General features: G+C 56.8%; 1 protein-coding gene across 1 annotated transcript in view; it reads left to right on the top strand.

Annotated features, from left to right (window-relative positions):
* The window catches only part of LOC140390576 (N-acetyllactosaminide alpha-1,3-galactosyltransferase-like), a 108,158-nt gene that overhangs the window by 56,885 nt on the left and 29,333 nt on the right, over window positions 1–21,940 (top strand). The window contains 1 exon segment of the mRNA XM_072475774.1: window positions 8,777–8,914. Coding sequence (XP_072331875.1) covers window positions 8,777–8,914 — 138 coding nt within the window.

The following is a 21,940-nucleotide window of genomic DNA, read 5'->3' as shown; positions in this document are numbered from 1 at the left end:
CCAGCGTCAGTACCACGACGCCACTGCCTGCCCGTCCAGCGTCAGTACCACGAAGCCACTGCCTGCCCGTCCAGCGTCAGTCCCACGAAGCCACTGCCTGCCCGTCCAGCGTCAGTCCCACAACGCCACTGCCTGCCCGTCCAGCGTCAGTCCCACAACGCCACTGCCTGCCCGTCCAGCGTCAGTCCCACGAAGCCACTGCCTGCCCGTCCAGCGTCAGTCCCACAACGCCACTGCCTGCCCGTCCAGCGTCAGTCCCACGACGCCACTGCCTGCCCGTCCGGCGTCAGTCCCACAACGCCACTGCCTGCCCATCCAGCGTCAGTCCCACAACGCCACTGCCTGCCCGTCCAGCGTCAGTCCCACGAAGCCACTGCCTGCCCATCCAGCGTCAGTCCCACAACGCCACTGCCTGCTCATCCAGCGTCAGTCCCACGAAGCCACTGCCTGCCCGTCCAGCGTCAGTCCCACGACGCCACTGCCTGCCCGTCCAGCGTCAGTCCCACGAAGCCACTGCCTGCCCGTCCAGCGTCAGTACCACGACGCCACTGCCTGCCCGTCCAGCATCAGTCCCACGAAGCCACTGCCTGCCCGTCCAGCGTCAGTCCCACGAAGCCACTGCCTGCCCGTCCAGCGTCAGTCCCACAACACCACTGCCTGCCCGTCCAGCGTCAGTCCCACGAAGCCACTGCCTGCCCGTCCAGCGTCAGTCCCACGACGCCACTGCCTGCCCGTCCAGCGTCAGTACCACGAAGCCACTGCCTGCCCGTCCAGCGTCAGTCCCACAACACCCCTGCCTGCTCATCCAGCGTCAGTCCCACGAAGCCACTGCCTGCCCGTCCAGCGTCAGTCCCACGACGCCACTGCCTGCCCGTCCAGCGTCAGTACCACGAAGCCACTGCCTGCCCATCCAGCGTCAGTCCCACAACGCCACTGCCTGCTCATCCAGCGTCAGTCCCACGAAGCCACTGCCTGCCCGTCCAGCGTCAGTCCCACGACGCCACTGCCTGCCCGTCCAGCGTCAGTACCATGACACCACTGCCTGCCCATCCAGCGTCAGTCCCACAACGCCACTGCCTGCCCGTCCAGCGTCAGTCCCACGAAGCCACTGCCTGCCCGTCCAGCGTCAGTACCACGACACCACTGCCTGCCCGTCCAGCGTCAGTACCACGAAGCCACTGCCTGCCCGTCCAGCGTCAGTCCCACGACACCACTGCCTGCCCGTCCAGCGTCAGTCCCACGAAGCCACTGCCTGCCCGTCCAGCGTCAGTCCCACGACGCCACTGCCTGCCCGTCCAGCGTCAGTACCACGAAGCCACTGCCTGCCCGTCCAGCGTCAGTCCCACAACACCCCTGCCTGCTCATCCAGCGTCAGTCCCACGAAGCCACTGCCTGCCCGTCCAGCGTCAGTCCCACGACGCCACTGCCTGCCCGTCCAGCGTCAGTACCACGAAGCCACTGCCTGCCCGTCCAGCGTCAGTCCCACGAAGCCACTGCCTGCCCGTCCAGCGTCAGTCCCACGACGCCACTGCCTGCCCATCCAGCGTCAGTCCCACAACGCCACTGCCTGCCCATCCAGCGTCAGTCCCACAACGCCACTGCCTGCCCATCCAGCGTCAGTCCCACAACACCACTGCCTGCTCATCCAGCGTCAGTACCACGAAGCCACTGCCTGCCCGTCCAGCGTCAGTACCACGACGCCACTGCCTGCCCGTCCAGCGTCAGTCCCACGACACCACTGCCTGCCCGTCCAGCGTCAGTCCCACGAAGCCACTGCCTGCCCATCCAGCGTCAGTCCCACAACACCACTGCCTGCTCATCCAGCGTCAGTACCACGAAGCCACTGCCTGCCCGTCCAGCGTCAGTACCACGACGCCACTGCCTGCCCGTCCAGCGTCAGTACCACGAAGCCACTGCCTGCCCGTCCAGCGTCAGTCCCACGAAGCCACTGCCTGCCCGTCCAGCGTCAGTACCACAACACCACTGCCTGCCCGTCCAGCGTCAGTACCACGACACCACTGCCTGCCCGTCCAGCGTCAGTCCCACGAAGCCACTGCCTGCCCGTCCAGCGTCAGTACCACGACGCCACTGCCTGCCCGTCCAGCGTCAGTCCCACGAAGCCACTGCCTGCCCATCCAGCGTCAGTCCCACAACGCCACTGCCTGCTCATCCAGCGTCAGTCCCACAACGCCACTGCCTGCTCATCCAGCGTCAGTCCCACAACGCCACTGCCTGCCCGTCCAGCGTCAGTACCACGACGCCACTGCCTGCCCGTCCAGCGTCAGTACCACGACGCCACTGCCTGCCCGTCCAGCGTCAGTACCACGACACCACTGCCTGCCCGTCCAGCGTCAGTCCCACGAAGCCACTGCCTGCCCGTCCAGCGTCAGTACCACGACACCACTGCCTGCCCGTCCAGCGTCAGTCCCACGAAGCCACTGCCTGCCCGTCCAGCGTCAGTCCCACGAAGCCACTGCCTGCCCGTCCAGCATCAGTCCCACGAATCCACTGCCTGCCCGTCCAGCGTCAGTACCACGACGCCACTGCCTGCCCATCCAGCGTCAGTCCCACAACGCCACTGCCTGCCCGTCCAGCGTCAGTACCACGAAGCCACTGCCTGCCCGTCCAGCATCAGTCCCACGAATCCACTGCCTGCCCGTCCAGCGTCAGTCCCACGACGCCACTGCCTGCCCGTCCAGCGTCAGTACCACGACGCCACTGCCTGCCCGTCCAGCGTCAGTACCACGACACCACTGCCTGCCCGTCCAGCGTCAGTACCACGAAGCCACTGCCTGCCCGTCCAGCGTCAGTCCCACGACACCACTGCCTGCCCGTCCAGCGTCAGTACCACGAAGCCACTGCCTGCCCGTCCAGCGTCAGTCCCACGACGCCACTGCCTGCCCGTCCAGCGTCAGTCCCACGACACCACTGCCTGCCCGTCCAGCGTCAGTCCCACGACACCACTGCCTGCCCGTCCGGCGTCAGTCCCACAACACCACTGCCTGCCCATCCAGCGTCAGTCCCACAACGCCACTGCCTGCCCGTCCAGCGTCAGTCCCACGACACCACTGCCTGCCCGTCCAGCGTCAGTACCACGACACCACTGCCTGCCCGTCCAGCGTCAGTGCCACGACGCCACTGCCTGCCTGTCCAGCGTCAGTACCACGAAGCCACTGCCTGCCCGTCCAGCGTCAGTCCCACGACACCACTGCCTGCCCGTCCAGCGTCAGTCCCACGACGCCACTGCCTGCCCGTCCAGCGTCAGTCCCACGACGCCACTGCCTGCCCGTCCAGCGTCAGTACCACGCAGCCACTGCCTGCCCGTCCAGCGTCAGTCCCACGACGCCACTGCCTGCCCGTCCAGCGTCAGTCCCACGACGCCACTGCCTGCCCGTCCAGCGTCAGTCCCACGACGCCACTGCCTGCCCGTCCAGCGTCAGTCCCACGACACCACTGCCTGCCCGTCCAGCGTCAGTCCCACAACGCCACTGCCTGCCCATCCAGCGTCAGTCCCACAACGCCACTGCCTGCCCGTCCAGCGTCAGTCCCACGAAGCCACTGCCTGCCCGTCCAGCGTCAGTCCCACGACGCCACTGCCTGCCCGTCCGGCGTCAGTCCCACAACGCCACTGCCTGCCCGTCCAGCGTCAGTCCCACAACGCCACTGCCTGCCCGTCCAGCGTCAGTCCCACGAAGCCACTGCCTGCCCGTCCGGCGTCAGTCCCACAACACCACTGCCTGCCCGTCCAGCGTCAGTCCCACAACGCCACTGCCTGCCCGTCCAGCGTCAGTCCCACGAAGCCACTGCCTGCCCATCCAGCGTCAGTCCCACAACACAACTGCCTGCCCGTCCAGCGTCAGTACCACGAAGCCACTGCCTGCCCGTCCAGCGTCAGTCCCACGACACCACTGCCTGCCCGTCCAGCGTCAGTCCCACGACACCACTGCCTGCCCGTCCAGCGTCAGTCCCACAACGCCACTGCCTGCCCGTCCAGCGTCAGTCCCACGACACCACTGCCTGCCCGTCCAGCGTCAGTCCCACGAAGCCACTGCCTGCCCGTCCAGCGTCAGTACCACGACGCCACTGCCTGCCCGTCCAGCGTCAGTCCCACGACGCCACTGCCTGCCCATCCAGCGTCAGTACCACGCCGCCACTGCCTGCCCGTCCAGCGTCAGTACCACGCCGCCACTGCCTGCCCGTCCAGCGTCAGTCCCACGAAGCCACTGCCTGCCCGTCCAGCGTCAGTCCTACGACGCCACTGCCTGCCCGTCCAGCGTCAGTCCCACGAAGCCACTGCCTGCCCGTCCAGCGTCAGTCCCACGAAGCCACTGCCTGCCCGTCCAGCGTCAGTCCTACGACGCCACTGCCTGCCCGTCCAGCGTCAGTCCCACGAAGCCACTGCCTGCCCGTCCAGCGTCAGTCCCACAACGCCACTGCCTGCTCATCCAGCGTCAGTCCCACGAAGCCACTGCCTGCCCGTCCAGCGTCAGTCCCACGACGCCACTGCCTGCCCGTCCAGCGTCAGTCCCACAACGCCACTGCCTGCCCGTCCAGCGTCAGTCCCACGAAGCCACTGCCTGCCCGTCCAGCGTCAGTCCCACAACGCCACTGCCTGCCCGTCCGGCGTCAGTCCCACAACGCCACTGCCTGCCCATCCAGCGTCAGTCCCACAACGCCACTGCCTGCTCATCCAGCGTCAGTCCCACGAAGCCACTGCCTGCCCGTCCAGCGTCAGTCCCACGACGCCACTGCCTGCCCGTCCGGCGTCAGTCCCACAACGCCACTGCCTGCCCATCCAGCGTCAGTCCCACAACGCCACTGCCTGCCCGTCCAGCGTCAGTCCCACGAAGCCACTGCCTGCCCATCCAGCGTCAGTCCCACGACGCCACTGCCTGCCCGTCCAGCGTCAGTCCCACAACACCACTGCCTGCCCGTCCAGCGTCAGTCCCACAACACCCCTGCCTGCTCATCCAGCGTCAGTCCCACGAAGCCACTGCCTGCCCGTCCAGCGTCAGTCCCACGACGCCACTGCCTGCCCGTCCAGCGTCAGTACCACGAAGCCACTGCCTGCCCGTCCAGCGTCAGTCCCACAACACCCCTGCCTGCTCATCCAGCGTCAGTCCCACGAAGCCACTGCCTGCCCGTCCAGCGTCAGTCCCACGACGCCACTGCCTGCCCGTCCAGCGTCAGTACCACGAAGCCACTGCCTGCCCGTCCAGCGTCAGTCCCACGAAGCCACTGCCTGCCCGTCCAGCGTCAGTCCCACGACGCCACTGCCTGCCCGTCCAGCGTCAGTACCATGACACCACTGCCTGCCCGTCCAGCGTCAGTCCCACGACACCACTGCCTGCCCGTCCAGCGTCAGTACCACGACACCACTGCCTGCCCGTCCAGCGTCAGTACCACGACACCACTGCCTGCTCATCCAGCGTCAGTCCCACGAAGCCACTGCCTGCCCGTCCAGCGTCAGTCCCACGACGCCACTGCCTGCCCGTCCAGCGTCAGTACCACGAAGCCACTGCCTGCCCGTCCAGCGTCAGTCCCACAACACCCCTGCCTGCTCATCCAGCGTCAGTCCCACGAAGCCACTGCCTGCCCGTCCAGCGTCAGTCCCACGACGCCACTGCCTGCCCGTCCAGCGTCAGTACCACGAAGCCACTGCCTGCCCGTCCAGCGTCAGTCCCACGAAGCCACTGCCTGCCCGTCCAGCGTCAGTCCCACGACGCCACTGCCTGCCCGTCCAGCGTCAGTCCCACAACGCCACTGCCTGCCCATCCAGCGTCAGTCCCACAACGCCACTGCCTGCCCATCCAGCGTCAGTCCCACAACACCACTGCCTGCTCATCCAGCGTCAGTACCACGAAGCCACTGCCTGCCCGTCCAGCGTCAGTCCCACGAAGCCACTGCCTGCCCATCCAGCGTCAGTCCCACAACACCACTGCCTGCTCATCCAGCGTCAGTACCACGAAGCCACTGCCTGCCCGTCCAGCGTCAGTACCACGACGCCACTGCCTGCCCGTCCAGCGTCAGTACCACGACGCCACTGCCTGCCCGTCCAGCGTCAGTCCCACGACACCACTGCCTGCCCGTCCAGCGTCAGTCCCACGAAGCCACTGCCTGCCCATCCAGCGTCAGTCCCACAACACCACTGCCTGCTCATCCAGCGTCAGTACCACGAAGCCACTGCCTGCCCGTCCAGCGTCAGTACCACGACGCCACTGCCTGCCCGTCCAGCGTCAGTACCACGACACCACTGCCTGCCCGTCCAGCGTCAGTACCACGAAGCCACTGCCTGCCCGTCCAGCGTCAGTCCCACGAAGCCACTGCCTGCCCGTCCAGCGTCAGTACCACAACACCACTGCCTGCCCGTCCAGCGTCAGTACCACGACACCACTGCCTGCCCGTCCAGCGTCAGTCCCACGAAGCCACTGCCTGCCCGTCCAGCGTCAGTACCACGACGCCACTGCCTGCCCGTCCAGCGTCAGTCCCACGAAGCCACTGCCTGCCCATCCAGCGTCAGTCCCACAACGCCACTGCCTGCTCATCCAGCGTCAGTCCCACGAAGCCACTGCCTGCTCATCCAGCGTCAGTCCCACAACGCCACTGCCTGCCCGTCCAGCGTCAGTACCACGACGCCACTGCCTGCCCGTCCAGCGTCAGTACCACGACGCCACTGCCTGCCCGTCCAGCGTCAGTACCACGAAGCCACTGCCTGCCCGTCCAGCATCAGTCCCACGAATCCACTGCCTGCCCGTCCAGCGTCAGTACCACTACGCCACTGCCTGCCCATCCAGCGTCAGTCCCACAACACCACTGCCTGCCCATCCAGCGTCAGTCCCACAACGCCACTGCCTGCCCGTCCAGCGTCAGTACCACGACACCACTGCCTGCCCGTCCAGCGTCAGTCCCACGACGCCACTGCCTGCCCGTCCAGCGTCAGTCCCACGACACCACTGCCTGCCCGTCCAGCGTCAGTACCACGACGCCACTGCCTGCCCGTCCAGCGTCAGTACCACGACGCCACTGCCTGCCCGTCCAGCGTCAGTCCCACAACGCCACTGCCTGCCCGTCCAGCGTCAGTACCACGACGCCACTGCCTGCCCGTCCAGCGTCAGTACCACGACGCCACTGCCTGCCCGTCCAGCGTCAGTCCCACGACACCACTGCCTGCCCGTCCAGCGTCAGTCCCACGACGCCACTGCCTGCCCGTCCAGCGTCAGTACCACGACACCACTGCCTGCCCGTCCAGCGTCAGTACCACGACGCCACTGCCTGCCCATCCAGCGTCAGTCCCACAACGCCACTGCCTGCCCGTCCAGCGTCAGTACCACGAAGCCACTGCCTGCCCGTCCAGCGTCAGTACCACAAAGCCACTGCCTGCCCGTCCAGCGTCAGTACCACGACACCACTGCCTGCCCGTCCAGCGTCAGTACCACGAAGCCACTGCCTGCCCGTCCAGCGTCAGTCCCACGACACCACTGCCTGCCCGTCCAGCGTCAGTACCACGAAGCCACTGCCTGCCCCCGTTAGGCCCGACCTGCGGTTACTGTTCGGGGGCCTGTCTCCCACTCCCACAAGTGACTTTTTTCCTTTATCATAACACATCCCCTCTGAAAACACTTGTACATCCAGCTTTCCGAACAAAAGCATCCCACCCGGCTTACTCACTCTTCTAACTTCTTCCATCGGGCAGGAGATACAGAAGTCTGAGAACACGCACGAGCTTCTTCCCCGCTGTCACCAGACTCCTAAACGACCCTCTTATGGACTGACCTCATTAACACTACACCCTGTATGCTTCATCCGATGCCGGTGTTGTCTAGTTACATTGTGTACCTTGTGTTGCTCTATTATGTATTTTCTTTTCTTCCCATGTACTTCTGTTGAGCTGCTCGTAGAAAAATACTTTTCACTCTACCTCGGTACACGTGACAATAAACAAAACCCAACCCAATCCCAGAAGCTCCTGCCTCTCTGTTACGTGAATAACATCATTAATTGACAGCGCCTCCTCCTTGAGGAGGTTGCCCACATATCTGACTGAAACCTTTACTTGACAATCAATGGACGCTGCTTTTCCACCATTGGAAACCGTCGTCGCCTCGCGCCTCGAGGTGAGGGCTGCTCCCAAGGCTCCGGGTTCCAAACGCAAAAATAATCTCAAAGCAAATCACTGCGGCCGCTGGAATGTGGAACACACAGATAGGAAATGCTGGACAAGCTCGGCAGCTCTGAAAGCATCCGTGGGGAGAGGCGAGAGCTAATGTTTTGAGTCTGGTTGACTCTTAAATTGGGGAGAGCTGGAAATGTTGACAGATTTATCCTGTAGTTGGGGGCGGGGAGGGGGGGGGGGCGGGCGGGGATGGAGCGTCGGAGATGGACAAAGATGTCGAGGCAGATGTGGCGGCACGGCAGCGCAGTGGTTAGCACTGTTGCTTCACAGCGCCTGGGTCCCAGGGTCGATTCCCGGCTTGGGTCACTGTCTGTGCGGAGTCTGCACGCTCTCCCCGTGTGTGTGTGTGGGTTTCCTCCGGGTGCTCCGGTTTCCTCCCACAAGTCCAAAGACGTGCAGGTTAGGTGGATTGGCCGCGATAAATTGCCCTTAGTGCCAAAAAAAAAGTCAGGAGGGGTTATTGGGTGACGGGAATAGGGCGGAAATGAGGGCCTAAGTGGGTCGGTGCTGACTCGATGGGCCAAATGGCCTCCTTTTGCACTGTAAATTCTATGATTCTATGTAAATGGAGGTGATTAAGGCTCTAACCGTTTTTATTTGCAGTGCCGTCACTGGTGAGCCGACAATGACCTCGTGGGGGGCACCGATTGTTTGGACAGGGACGTACGATCCGGTCGAGCGTGATGAATACTACAAGAGAAGGAAAACCGTGATTGGCATGACTGTCTTCGCTGTTGGACGGTGAGTTGGAAAGGGACATTGCAGCAGGAGTTGGGAAGCCTAAAAGGGGTCATGAAATGGCATTGGCAAACAGGATTAAGGAAAACCCGAAGGCTTTTTATATGTAAAGCGCAAGAGGGCAGCCAGAGAAAGGGTTGGCCCACTCAAGGATATTAGAGGGAATCTATGTGTGGAACCAGAGGAAATTATCAGAGGGATAGATAGTATCCTTTGTGAGCAGGATAAAGAGTCCCGCATGGTATGTTGCCTGCCCGGTGCTAGGGTGCGGGACATCTCTGACCGGCCTGAAAGGATACTGGAGAGGGAGGGGGAGGATCCAGTTGTTGTGGTCCATGTCGGTACCAACAACATAGGCAAGTCTAGGAAAGAGGACCTGTTTAGAGATTATAAAGAGCTAGGATTCAAATTATAAAACAGGTCCTCAAGGGTCATAATCTCCGGATTACTGCCCGAGCCACGTGCAAATTGGCATCGGGAGGCAAGAATAAGGGAAGTTAACACGTGGCTGAAAGAGTGGTGTGGGAATGAGGGGTTCCTTTTCATGGGACACTGGCATCAGTTTTGGGACAGGGGGGACCTATACCGTTGGGATGGTCTCCACCTGAACCGAGCTGGGACCAGTGTTCTGGCGAAAAGAGTAAATAGGGTGGTCAATAGGACTTTAAACTAAAGATTGGGGGGGAAGGGAAAGTCAGGGAACCAAGAGGTGAAGTAATCAGTGGGAAGCGTAGCTGCTTAGGAATACAAAAAAGCACGAAAAGACAGAACTCACGAGAGGTTACGATAGTCCCCATCCCACAAAATATGACACAGTGTATGGAAAGGCTCAGTAAACCAAGGTCCACCACACTAAGGAAACAAAAAGGGACGGTCAATAGAGAATTAAAGGTGCTATATTTAAATGCGCGCAGTGTACGGAACAAGGTAGATGAGCTTGTGGCCCAGATTGTGACTGGCAGGTATGATGTGGTAGGCATCACAGAGACATGGTTGCAGGGGGTTCAGGACTGGCATTTAAACATCCAGGGATTCACAACCTATCGAAAAGACAGAGAGGTGGGCAGAGGGGGCGGGGTTGCCTTGTTAATTAGGAATGAAATTAAATCAATAGCACTAAATGACATAGGGTCAGATGATGTGGAGTCTGTGTGGGTAGAGTTGAGGAACCACAAAGGCAAAAAAAACATAATGGGAGTTATGTCCAGGCCTCCTAACAGTGGTCAGGACCGGGGGCACAAAATGCACCACGAAATAGAAAGTGCATGTCAGAAAGGCAAGGTCACAGTGATCATGGGGGACTTCAATATGCAGGTGGACTGGGTAAATAATGCTGCCAGCGGACCCAAGGAAAGGGAATTCATTGAATGTTTACAGAGCTTTTTGGAACAGCTTGTGATGGAGCCCACGAGGGAACAGGCCATTCTGGACTTAGTGTTATGTAATGAGCCAGACTTGATTAAAGATCTGAAAGTAAGGGAACACTTAGGAGGCAGTGATCATAATATGGTAGAATTCAATCTCCAATTTGAAAGAAAGAAGGTAGAATCAGATGTAAAGGTGTTACAGTTAAATAAAGGTAACTACAGGGGCATGAGGGAGGAACTGACGAAAATCGACTGGGAGCAGAGCCTAGTGGGAAAGACAGTAGAACAGCAATGGCAGGAGTTTCTGGGAGTAATTGAGGACACAGTACAGAGGTTCATCCCAAAGAAAAGAAAGGTTATCAGAGGGAGGATAAGACAGCCATGGCTGACAAAGGAAGTTAGGGAATGCATCAAAGCAAAAGAGAAAGCCTATAATGTGGCAAAGCGTAGTGGGAAGTCAGAAGATTGGGAAGGCTACAAAAACAAACAGAGGATAACAAAGAGAGAAATAAGGAAAGAGAGGATCAAATATGAAGGTAGGCTAGCCAGTAACATTAGGAATGATAGTAAAAGTTTCTTTAAATACATTAAAAACAAACGGGAGGCAAAAGTAGACATTGGGCCGCTCCAAAATGATGCTGGTAATCTAGTGATGGGAGACAAGGAAATAGCTGAGGCACTAAATAAGTACTTTGCGTCAGTCTTCACAGTAGAAGACATGAGTAATATCCCAACAATTCAGGAGAGTCAGGGGGCAGAGTTGAATATGGTAGCCATCACAAAGGAGAAAGTGCTAGAGAAACTAAGAGGTCTAAAAATTGATAAATCTCCGGGCCCAGATGGGCTACATCCTAGTGTTCTAAAGGAGATAGCTGAAGAAATAGTGGAGGCGTTAGTTATGATCGTTCAAAAGTCACTGGAGTCAGGGAAAGTCCCAGAGGATTGGAAAATCGCTGTTGTAACCCCCTTGTTCAAGAAGGGAACAAGGAAAAAGATGGAAAATTATAGGCCAATTAGCCTAACCTCGGTTGTTGGCCAGATTCTAGAATCCATTGTTAAGGATGAGATTTCTAAATTCTTGGAAGTGCAGGGTCGGATTAGGACAAGTCAGCATGGATTTAGTAAGGGGAGGTCGTGCCTGACAAACCTGTTAGAGTTCTTTGAAGGGATAACAAATAGGTTAGACCAAGGAGAGCCAATGGATGTTATCTATCTTGACTTCCAAAAGGCCTTTGATAAGGTGCCTCACGGGAGACTGCTGAGTAAAATAAGGGCCCATGGTATTCGAGGCAAGGTACTAACATGGATTGACGATTGGCTGTCAGGCAGAAGGCAGAGAGTTGGGATAAAAGGTTCTTTTTCGGAATGGCAACCGGTGACGAGTGGTGTCCCGCAGGGTTCAGTGTTGGGGCCACAGCTGTTCTCTTTATATATTAACGATCTAGATGACGGGACTGGGGGCATTCTGGCTAAGTTTGCCGATGATACAAAGATAGGTGGAGGGGCAGGTAGTATGGAGGAGGTGGGGAGGCTGCAGAAAAATTTAGACAGTTTAGGGGAGTGGTCCAAGAAATGGCTGATGAAATTCAATGTGGGCAAGTGCGAGGTCTTGCACTTTGGAAAAAAGAATAGAGGCATGGACTATTTTCTAAACGGTGACAAAATTCATAATGCTGAAGTGCAAAGGGACTTGGGAGTCCTAGTCCAGGATTCTCTAAAGGTAAACTTGCAGGTTGAGTCTGTAATTAAGAAAGCAAATGCAATGTTGTCATTCATCTCAAGAGGCTTGGAATATAAAAGCAGGGATGTACTTCTGAAGCTTTATAAAGCATTAGTTAGGCCCCATTTAGAATACTGTGAGCAATTTTGGGCCCCACACCTCAGGAAGGACATACTGGCACTGGAGCGGGTCCAGCGGAGATTCACACGGATGATCCCAGGAATGGTAGGCCTAACATACGATGAACGTCTGAGGATCCTGGGATTATATTCATTGGAGTTTAGGAGGTTGAGGGGAGATCTAATAGAAACTTACAAGATAATGAATGGCTTAGATAGGGTGGAAGTAGGGAAGTTGTTTCCATTAGCAGGGGAGACTAGGACCCGGGGGCACAGCCTTAGAATAAAAGGGAGTCACTTTAGAACAGAGATGAGGAGAAATTTCTTCAGCCAGAGAGTGGTGGGTCTGTGGAATTCATTGCCACAGAGGGCGGTGGAGGCCGGGACGTTGAGTGTCTTTAAGACAGAAGTTGATAAATTCTTGATTTCTTGAGGAATTAAGGGCTATGGCGAGAGAGCGGGTAAATGGAGTTGAAATCAGCCATGATTGAATGGTGGAGTGGACTCGATGGGCCGAATGGCCTTACTTCCGCTCCTATGTCTTATGGTCTTAAATGGGAGAGATACTAAATGAATATTTTGCCTCAGTATTCACAAAGAGAAGGACTTGTTGGAAGAGGAATACAGGGTAGAGTGCATAGATATTCTGTCATGTTGAAATTAATAAAGAGGAAGTCATCTTAAAAAGATAAATCCCCAGGGCCTGATGGGATCTACCCCAGAATACTGAGGGAGGCAAGGGAGGAATTTGTTGGGGCCTTGACAGTAATCTTTGTATCCTGATTGGCTACAGGTGAAGTTCCAGAGGACTGGAGAGTAGCCAATGTTGTTCCATTGTTTAAGAAGGGCAGCAGGGATAATCCCGGGAATTACAGGCCGGTGAGCAGTGGCAGGAAATTATTGGAAAAGATTCTTATAGATTGGATTTATTCACATTTGGAAAGACCACTTACTCGTGATGGACTGCATGGTTGTGTGAAGGGGAGGTCGTGCCACACTAATTTGATCGAGTTTTCTGAGAAGGGGACAAAGATGATTGATGAGGAGATGGTGGTGGATGTTGTTTACGTGGACTTCAGGAAAGCCTTTGACAGGGTACCTCAAGGTAGACAGGTACAAAAGGTGAAGTCACATGGGATCAGAGGGGAGCAGGCAAGTTGGAAACAGAACTGGTTTGGGAACAGAAGACAGAGGGTAGCAGTAGAAGAGTGTTTTTTTAATTGGAAGGCTCTGACTAACGGCACGTATCACTCCCAAACTAATCCCACTGTCCCCCTCTCTCCCCATAGCCCTGTATCAATCCCAAACTAATCCCGCTGTCCCCCTCTCTCCCCATAGCCCTGTATCAATCCCAAACTAATCCCACTGTCCCCCTCTCTCCCCATAGCCCTGTATCAACCCCAAACTAATCCCACTGCCCCCCTCTCTCCCCATAGCCCTGTGTCAATCCCAAACTAATCCCACTGACCCACTCTCTCCCCATAGCCCTGTATCAATCCCCAAACTAATCCCACTGCCCCACTCTCCCCCCATAGCCCTGCATCAATCCCAAACTAATCCCACTGTCCCCCTGTCTCCCCATAGCCCTGTATCAACCCCAAACTAATCCCACTGCCCCCCTCTCTCCCCATAGCCCTGTGTCAATCCCAAACTATTCTCACTGCCCCACTCTCTCCCCATAGCCCTGTATCAACCCCAAACTAATCTCACTGCCCCACTCTCTCCCCATAGCCCTGTATCAATCCCAAACTAATCCCACTGTCCCCCTCTCTCCCCATAGCCCTGTATCAATCCCAAACTAATCCCACTGCCCCACTCTCTCCCCATAGCCCTGTATCAACCCCAAACTAATCCCACTGTCCCCCTCTCTCCCCATAGCCCTGTATCAACCCCAAATTAATGCCACTGTCCCCCTCTCTCCCCATAGCCCTGTATCAACCCCAAACTAATCCCACTGCCCCGCTCTCTCCCCATAGCCCTGTGTCAATCCCCAAACTAATCCCACTGTCCCCCTCTCTCCCCATAGCCCCGTATCAATCCCAGACTAATCCCACTGCCCCACTCTGTCCCCATAGCCCTGTATCAATCCCCAAACTAATCTCACTGCCCCACTCTCTCCCCATAGCCCTGTATCAATCCCAAACTAATGCCACTGCCCCACTCTCTCCCCATAGCCCTGTATCAATCCCCAAACTAATCCCACTGCCCTGCTCTCTCCCCATAGCCCTGTATCAATCCCAAACTAATCCCACTGCCCCGCGCTCTCCCCATAGCCCTGTATCAATCCCCAAACTAATCCCACTGCCCTGCTCTCTCCCCATAGCCCAGCATCAATCCCAAACTAATCCCACTGCCCCACTCTCTCCCCATAGCCCTGTATCAATCCCCAAACTAATCCCACTGCCCCGCTCTCTCCCCATAGCCCTGTATCAATCCCCAAACTAATCCCACTGCCCCGCTCTCTCCCCATAGCCCTGGATCAATCCCAAACTAATCCCACTGCCCCGCTCTCTCCCCATAGCCCTGTATCAATCCCAAACTAATCCCACTGCCCCGCTCTCTCCCCATAGCCCTGTATCAACCCCAAACTAATCCCACTGCCCCGCTCTCTCCCCATAGCCCTGTATCAATCCCAAACTAATCCCACTGCCCCGCTCTCTCCCCATAGCCCTGTATCAATCCCAAACTAATCCCACTGCCCCGCTCTCTCCCCATAGCCCTGTGTCAACCCCAAACTAATCCCACTGCCCCACTCTCTCCCCATAGCCCTGTATCAATCCCAAACTAATCCCACTGCCCCGCTCTCTCCCCGTAGCCCTGTATCAATCCTAAACTAATCCCACTGTCCCGCACTCTCCCCATAGCCCTGTATCAACCCCAAACTAATCCCACTGCACCGCTCTCTCCCCATAGCCCTGTATCAATCCCCAAACTAATCCCACTGCCCCGCTCGCTCCCCATAGCCCTGTATCAATCCCAAACTAATCCCACTGCATCGCTCTCTCCCCATAGCCCTGTATCAATCCCAAACTAATCCCACTGCCCCACTCTCTCCCCATAGCCCTGTATCAACCCCAAACTAATCCCACTGCTCTGCTCTCTCCCCATAGCCCTGTATCAATCCCAAACTAATCCCACTGCCCCACCCTCTCCCCATAGCCCTGTATCAACCCCCAAACTAATCCCACTGCCCCGCTCTACCCGTAGCCCTGTATCAATCCCCAAACTAATCCCACTGTCCCGCTCTCCCCATTGTCCTGTATCAATCCCAAACTAATCCCACTGCCCCACTCTCTCCCCATAGCCCTGTATCAATCCCAAACTAATCCCACTGCCCCGCTCTCTCCCCATAGCCCTGTATCAATCCCAAACTAATCCCACTGCCCCACCCTCTCCCCATAGCCCTGTATCAACCCCCAAACTAATCCCACTGTCCCCCTCTCTCCCCATAGCCCCGTATCAATCCCAGACTAATCCCACTGCCCCACTCTCTCCCCATAGCCCTGTATCAATCCCCAAACTAATCTCACTGCCCCACTCTCTCCCCATAGCCCTGTATCAATCCCCAAACTAATCCCACTGCCCCACTCTCCCCCCATAGCCCTGCATCAATCCCAAACTAATCCCACTGTCCCCCTCTCTCCCCATAGCCCTGTATCAACCCCAAACTAATCCCACTGCCCCCCTCTCTCCCCATAGCCCTGTGTCAATCCCAAACTAATCCCACTGCCCCACTCTCTCCCCATAGCCCTGTATCAATCCCCAAACTAATTCCACTGCCCCACTCTCCCCCCATAGCCCTGCATCAATCCCAAACTAATCCCACTGTCCCCCTCTCTCCCCATAGCCCTGTATCAACCCCAAACTAATCCCACTGCCCCCCTCTCTCCCCATAGCCCTGTGTCAATCCCAAACTAATCCCACTGCCCCACTCTCTCCCCATAGCCCTGTATCAACCCCAAACTAATCTCACTGCCCCACTCTCTCCCCATAGCCCTGTATCAATCCCAAACTAATCCCACTGTCCCCCTCTCTCCCCATAGCCCTGTATCAATCCCAAACTAATCCCACTGCCCCACTCTCTCCCCATAGCCCTGTATCAACCCCAAACTAATCCCACTGTCCCCCTCTCTCCCCATAGCCCATTATCAACCCCAAATTAATCCCACTGTCCCCCTCTCTCCCCATAGCCCTGTATCAATCCCCAAACTGATCCCACTGCCCCACTCTCTCCCCATAGCCCTGTGTCAATCCCAAACTAATCCCACTGCCCCACTCTCTCCCCATAGCCCTGTATCAATCCCCAAACTAATCCCACTGCCCTGCTCTCTCCCCATAGCCCTGTATCAATCCCAAACTAATGCCACTGCCCCACTCTCTCCCCATAGCCCTGTATCAATCCCCAAACTAATCCCACTGCCCTGCTCTCCCCATAGCCCTGTATCAATCCCAAACTAATCCCACTGCCCCGCTCTCTCCCCATAGCCCTGTATCAATCCCCAAACTAATCCCACTGCCCTGCTCTCTCCCCATAGCCCAGCATCAATCCCAAACTAATCCCACTGCCCCACTCTCTCCCCATAGCCCTGTATCAATCCCCAAACTAATCCCACTGCCCCGCTCTCTCCCCATAGCCCTGTATCAATCCCCAAACTAATCCCACTGCCCCGCTCTCTCCCCATAGCCCTGGATCAATCCCAAACTAATCCCACTGCCCCGCTCTCTCCCCATAGCCCTGTATCAACCCCAAACTAATCCCACTGCCCCGCTCTCTCCCCATAGCCCTGTATCAATCCCAAACTAATCCCACTGCCCCGCTCTCTCCCCATAGCCCTGTATCAATCCCAAACTAATCCCACTGCCCCGCTCTCTCCCCATAGCCCTGTGTCAACCCCAAACTAATCCCACTACCCCACTCTCTCCCCATAGCCCTGTATCAATCCCAAACTAATCCCACTGCCCCGCTCTCTCCCCGTAGCCCTGTATCAATCCCAAACTAATCCCACTGTCCCGCTCTCTCCCCATAGCCCTGTATCAACCCCAAACTAATCCCACTGCACCGCTCTCTCCCCATAGCCCTGTATCAATCCCCAAACTAATCCCACTGCCCCGCTCGCTCCCCATAGCCCTGTATCAATCCCAAACTAATCCCACTGCACCGCTCTCTCCCCATAGCCCTGTATCAATCCCAAACTAATCCCACTGCCCCACTCTCTCCCCATAGCCCTGTATCAACCCCAAACTAATCCCACTGCTCTGCTCTCTCCCCATAGCCCTGTATCAATCCCAAACTAATCCCACTGCCCCACCCTCTCCCCATAGCCCTGTATCAACCCCCAAATTAATCCCACTGCCCCGCTCTACCCGTAGCCCTGTATCAATCCCCAAACTAATCCCACTGTCCCCCTCTCTCCCCATAGCCCTGTATCAATCCCAAACAAATCCCACTGTCCCGCTCTCCCCATTGTCCTGTATCAATCCCAAACTAATCCCACTGCCCCACTCTCTCCCCATAGCCCTGTATCAATCCCAAACTAATCCCACTGCCCCGCTCTCTCCCCATAGCCCTGTATCAATCCCAAACTAATCCCACTGCCCCACCCTCTCCCCATAGCCCTGTATCAACCCCCAAACTAATCCCACTGCCCCACTCTCTCCCCATAGCCCTGTGTCAATCCCAAACTAATCCCACTGTCCCACTCTCTCCCATAGCCCTGTATCAATCCCAAACTAATCCCACTGCCCCACCCTCTCCCCATAGCCCTGGATCAATCCCAAACTAATCCCACTGCCCCACTCTCTCCCCATAGCCCTGTATCAATCCCAGACTAATCCCACTGCCCCGCTCTCTCCCCATAGCCCTGTATCAATCCCAAACGAATCCCACTGCCCCACTCTCTCCCCATAGCCCTGTATCAATCCCAAACTAATCCCACTGCCGCACTCATTCCCCATAGCCCTGTATCAATCCCCAAAATAATCTCACTGCCCTGCTCTCTCCCCATAGCCCTGTATCAATCCCAAACGAATCCCACTGCCCCACTCTCTCCCCATAGCCCTGTATCAATCCCAAACTAATCCCACTGCCCCACTCATTCCCCATAGCCCTGTATCAATCCCCAAAATAATCTCACTGCCCACTCTCTCCCCAGAGCCCTGTATCAATCCCCAAACTAATCCCACTCTCTCCCCATAGCTCTGTGTCAATCCCAAACTAATCCAACTGCCCCACCCTCTCCCCATAGCCCTGTATAGATCCCAAAATAATCTCACTGCCCCACTCTCTCCCCATATCCCTGTATCAATCCCAAACTAATCCCACTGTCCCACTCTCTCCCCAAAGCCCTGTATCAATCCCGAACTAATCCCACTGCCCCACCCTCTCCCCATAGCCCTGTATCAATCCCCAAACTAATCCCACTGCCCCACTCTCTCCCCATAGCCCTGTATCAATCCCAAACTAATCCCACTGCCCCGCTCTCTCCCCATAGCCCTGTGTCAATCAACAAACTAATCCCACTGTCCCCCTCTCTCCCCATAGCCCCGTATCAATCCCAGACTAATCCCACTGCCCCACTCTGTCCCCATAGCCCTGTATCAATCCCCAAACTAATCTCACTGCCCCACTCTCTCCCCATAGCCCTGTATCAATCCCCAAACTGATCCCACTGCCCCACTCTCTCCCCATAGCCCTGTGTCAATCCAAAACTAATCCCACTGCCCCACTCTCTCCCCATAGCCCTGTATCAATCCCCAAACTAATCCCACTGCCCTGCTCTCTCCCCATAGCCCTGTATCAATCCCCAAACTAATCCCACTGCCCCACTCTCCCCCCATAGCCCTGCATCAATCCCAAACTAATCCCACTGTCCCCCTCTCTCCCCATAGCCCTGTATCAACCACAAACTAATCCCACTGCCCCCCTCTCTCCCCATAGCCCTGTGTCAATCCCAAACTAATCCCACTGCCCCACTCTCTCCCCATAGCCCTGTATCAACCCCAAACTAATCTCACTGCCCCACTCTCTCCCCATAGCCCTGTATCAATCCCAAACTAATCCCACTGTCCCCCTCTCTCCCCATAGCCCTGTATCAATCCCAAACTAATCCCACTGCCCCACTCTCTCCCCATAGCCCTGTATCAACCCCAAACTAATCCCACTGTCCCCCTCTCTCCCCATAGCCCATTATCAACCCCAAATTAATCCCACTGTCCCCCTCTCTCCCCATAGCCCTGTATCAACCCCAAACTAATCCCACTGCCCCGCTCTCTCCCCATAGCCCTGTGTCAATCCCCAAACTAATCCCACTGTCCCCCTCTCTCCCCATAGCCCCGTATCAATCCCAGACTAATCCCACTGCCCCACTCTGTCCCCATAGCCCTGTATCAATCCCCAAACTAATCTCACTGCCCCACTCTCTCCCCATAGCCCTGTATCAATCCCCAAACTGATCCCACTGCCCCACTCTCTCCCCATAGCCCTGTGTCAATCCCAAACTAATCCCACTGCCCCACTCTCTCCCCATAGCCCTGTATCAATCCCCAAACTAATCCCACTGCCCTGCTCTCTCCCCATAGCCCTGTATCAATCCCAAACTAATGCCACTGCCCCACTCTCTCCCCATAGCCCTGTATCAATCCCCAAACTAATCCCACTGCCCTGCTCTCCCCATAGCCCTGTATCAATCCCAAACTAATCCCACTGCCCCGCTCTCTCCCCATAGCCCTGTATCAATCCCCAAACTAATCCCACTGCCCTGCTCTCTCCCCATAGCCCAGCATCAATCCCAAACTAATCCCACTGCCCCACTCTCTCCCCATAGCCCTGTATCAATCCCCAAACTAATCCCACTGCCCCGCTCTCTCCCCATAGCCCTGTATCAATCCCCAAACTAATCCCACTGCCCCGCTCTCTCCCCATAGCCCTGGATCAATCCCAAACTAATCCCACTGCCCCGCTCTCTCCCCATAGCCCTGTATCAATCCCAAACTAATCCCACTGCCCCGCTCTCTCCCCATAGCCCTGTATCAACCCCAAACTAATCCCACTGCCCCGCTCTCTCCCCATAGCCCTGTATCAATCCCAAACTAATCCCACTGCCCCGCTCTCTCCCCATAGCCCTGTATCAATCCCAAACTAATCCCAATGCCCCGCTCTCTCCCCATAGCCCTGTGTCAACCCCAAACTAATCCCACTGCCCCACTCTCTCCCCATAACCCTGTATCAATCCCAAACTAATCCCACTGCCCCGCTCTCTCCCCGTAGCCCTGTATCAATCCCAAACTAATCCCACTGTCCCGCTCTCTCCCCATAGCCCTGTATCAACCCCAAACTAATCCCACTGCACCGCTCTCTCCCCATAGCCCTGTATCAATCCCCAAACTAATCCCACTGCCCCGCTCGCTCCCCATAGCCCTGTATCAATCCCAAACTAATCCCACTGCACCGCTCTCTCCCCATAGCCCTGTATCAATCCCAAACTAATCCCACTGCCCCACTCTCTCCCCATAGCCCTGTATCAACCCCAAACTAATCCCACTGCTCTGCTCTCTCCCCATAGCCCTGTATCAATCCAAAACTAATCCCACTGCCCCACCCTCTCCCCATAGCCCTGTATCAACCCCCAAACTAATCCCACTGCCCCGCTCTACCCGTAGCCCTGTATCAATCCCCAAACTAATCCCACTGTCCCCCTCTCTCCCCATAGCCCTGTATCAATCCCAAACAAATCCCACTGTCCCGCTCTCCCCATTGTCCTGTATCAATCCCAAACTAATCCCACTGCCCCACTCTCTCCCCATAGCCCTGTATCAATCCCAAACTAATCCCACTGCCCCGCTCTCTCCCCATAGCCCTGTATCAATCCCAAACTAATCCCACTGCCCCACCCTCTCCCCATAGCCCTGTATCAACCCCCAAACTAATCCCACTGCCCCACTCTCTCCCCATAGCCCTGTGTCAATCCCAAACTAATCCCACTGTCCCACTCTCTCCCATAGCCCTGTATCAATCCCAAACTAATCCCACTGCCCCACCCTCTCCCCATAGCCCTGGATCAATCCCAAACTAATCCCACTGCCCCACCCTCTCCCCATAGCCCTGGATCAATCCCAAACTAATCCCACTGCCCCGCTCTCTCCCCATAGCCCTGTATCAATCCCAGACTAATCCCACTGCCCCGCTCTCTCCCCATAGCCCTGTATCAATCCCCAACGAATCCCACTGCCCCACTCTCTCCCCATAGCCCTGTATCAATCCCAAACTAATCCCACTGCCCCACTCATTCCCCAGAGCCCTGTATCAATCCCCAAAATAATCTCACTGCCCTGCTCTCTCCCCATAGCCCTGTATCAATCCCAGACTAATCCCACTGCCCCGCTCTCTCCCCATAGCCCTGTATCAATCCCAAACGAATCCCACTGCCCCACTCTCTCCCCATAGCCCTGTATGAATCCCAAACTAATCCCACTGCCCCACTCATTCCCCATAGCCCTGTATCAATCCCCAAAATAATCTCACTGCCCACTCTCTCCCCAGAGCCCTGTATCAATCCCCAAACTAATCCCACTCTCTCCCCATAGCTCTGTGTCAATCCCAAACTAATCCAACTGCCCCACCCTCTCCCCATAGCCCTGTATAGATCCCAAAATAATCTCACTGCCCCACTCTCTCCCCATATCCCTGTATCAATCCCAAACTAATCCCACTGTCCCACACTCTCCCCAAAGCCCTGTATCAATCCCGAACTAATCCCACTGCCCCACCCTCTCCCCATAGCCCTGTATCAATCCCCAAACTAATCCCACTGCCCCACTCTCTCCC

This window comes from Scyliorhinus torazame, chromosome 14 (assembly GCF_047496885.1).
Source record: "Scyliorhinus torazame isolate Kashiwa2021f chromosome 14, sScyTor2.1, whole genome shotgun sequence".
NCBI classification, from domain to species: domain Eukaryota; kingdom Metazoa; phylum Chordata; class Chondrichthyes; order Carcharhiniformes; family Scyliorhinidae; genus Scyliorhinus; species Scyliorhinus torazame.
Note: the sequence above shows the minus strand (reverse complement) of the source record. Positions and strands in the feature narration are given on the sequence as shown.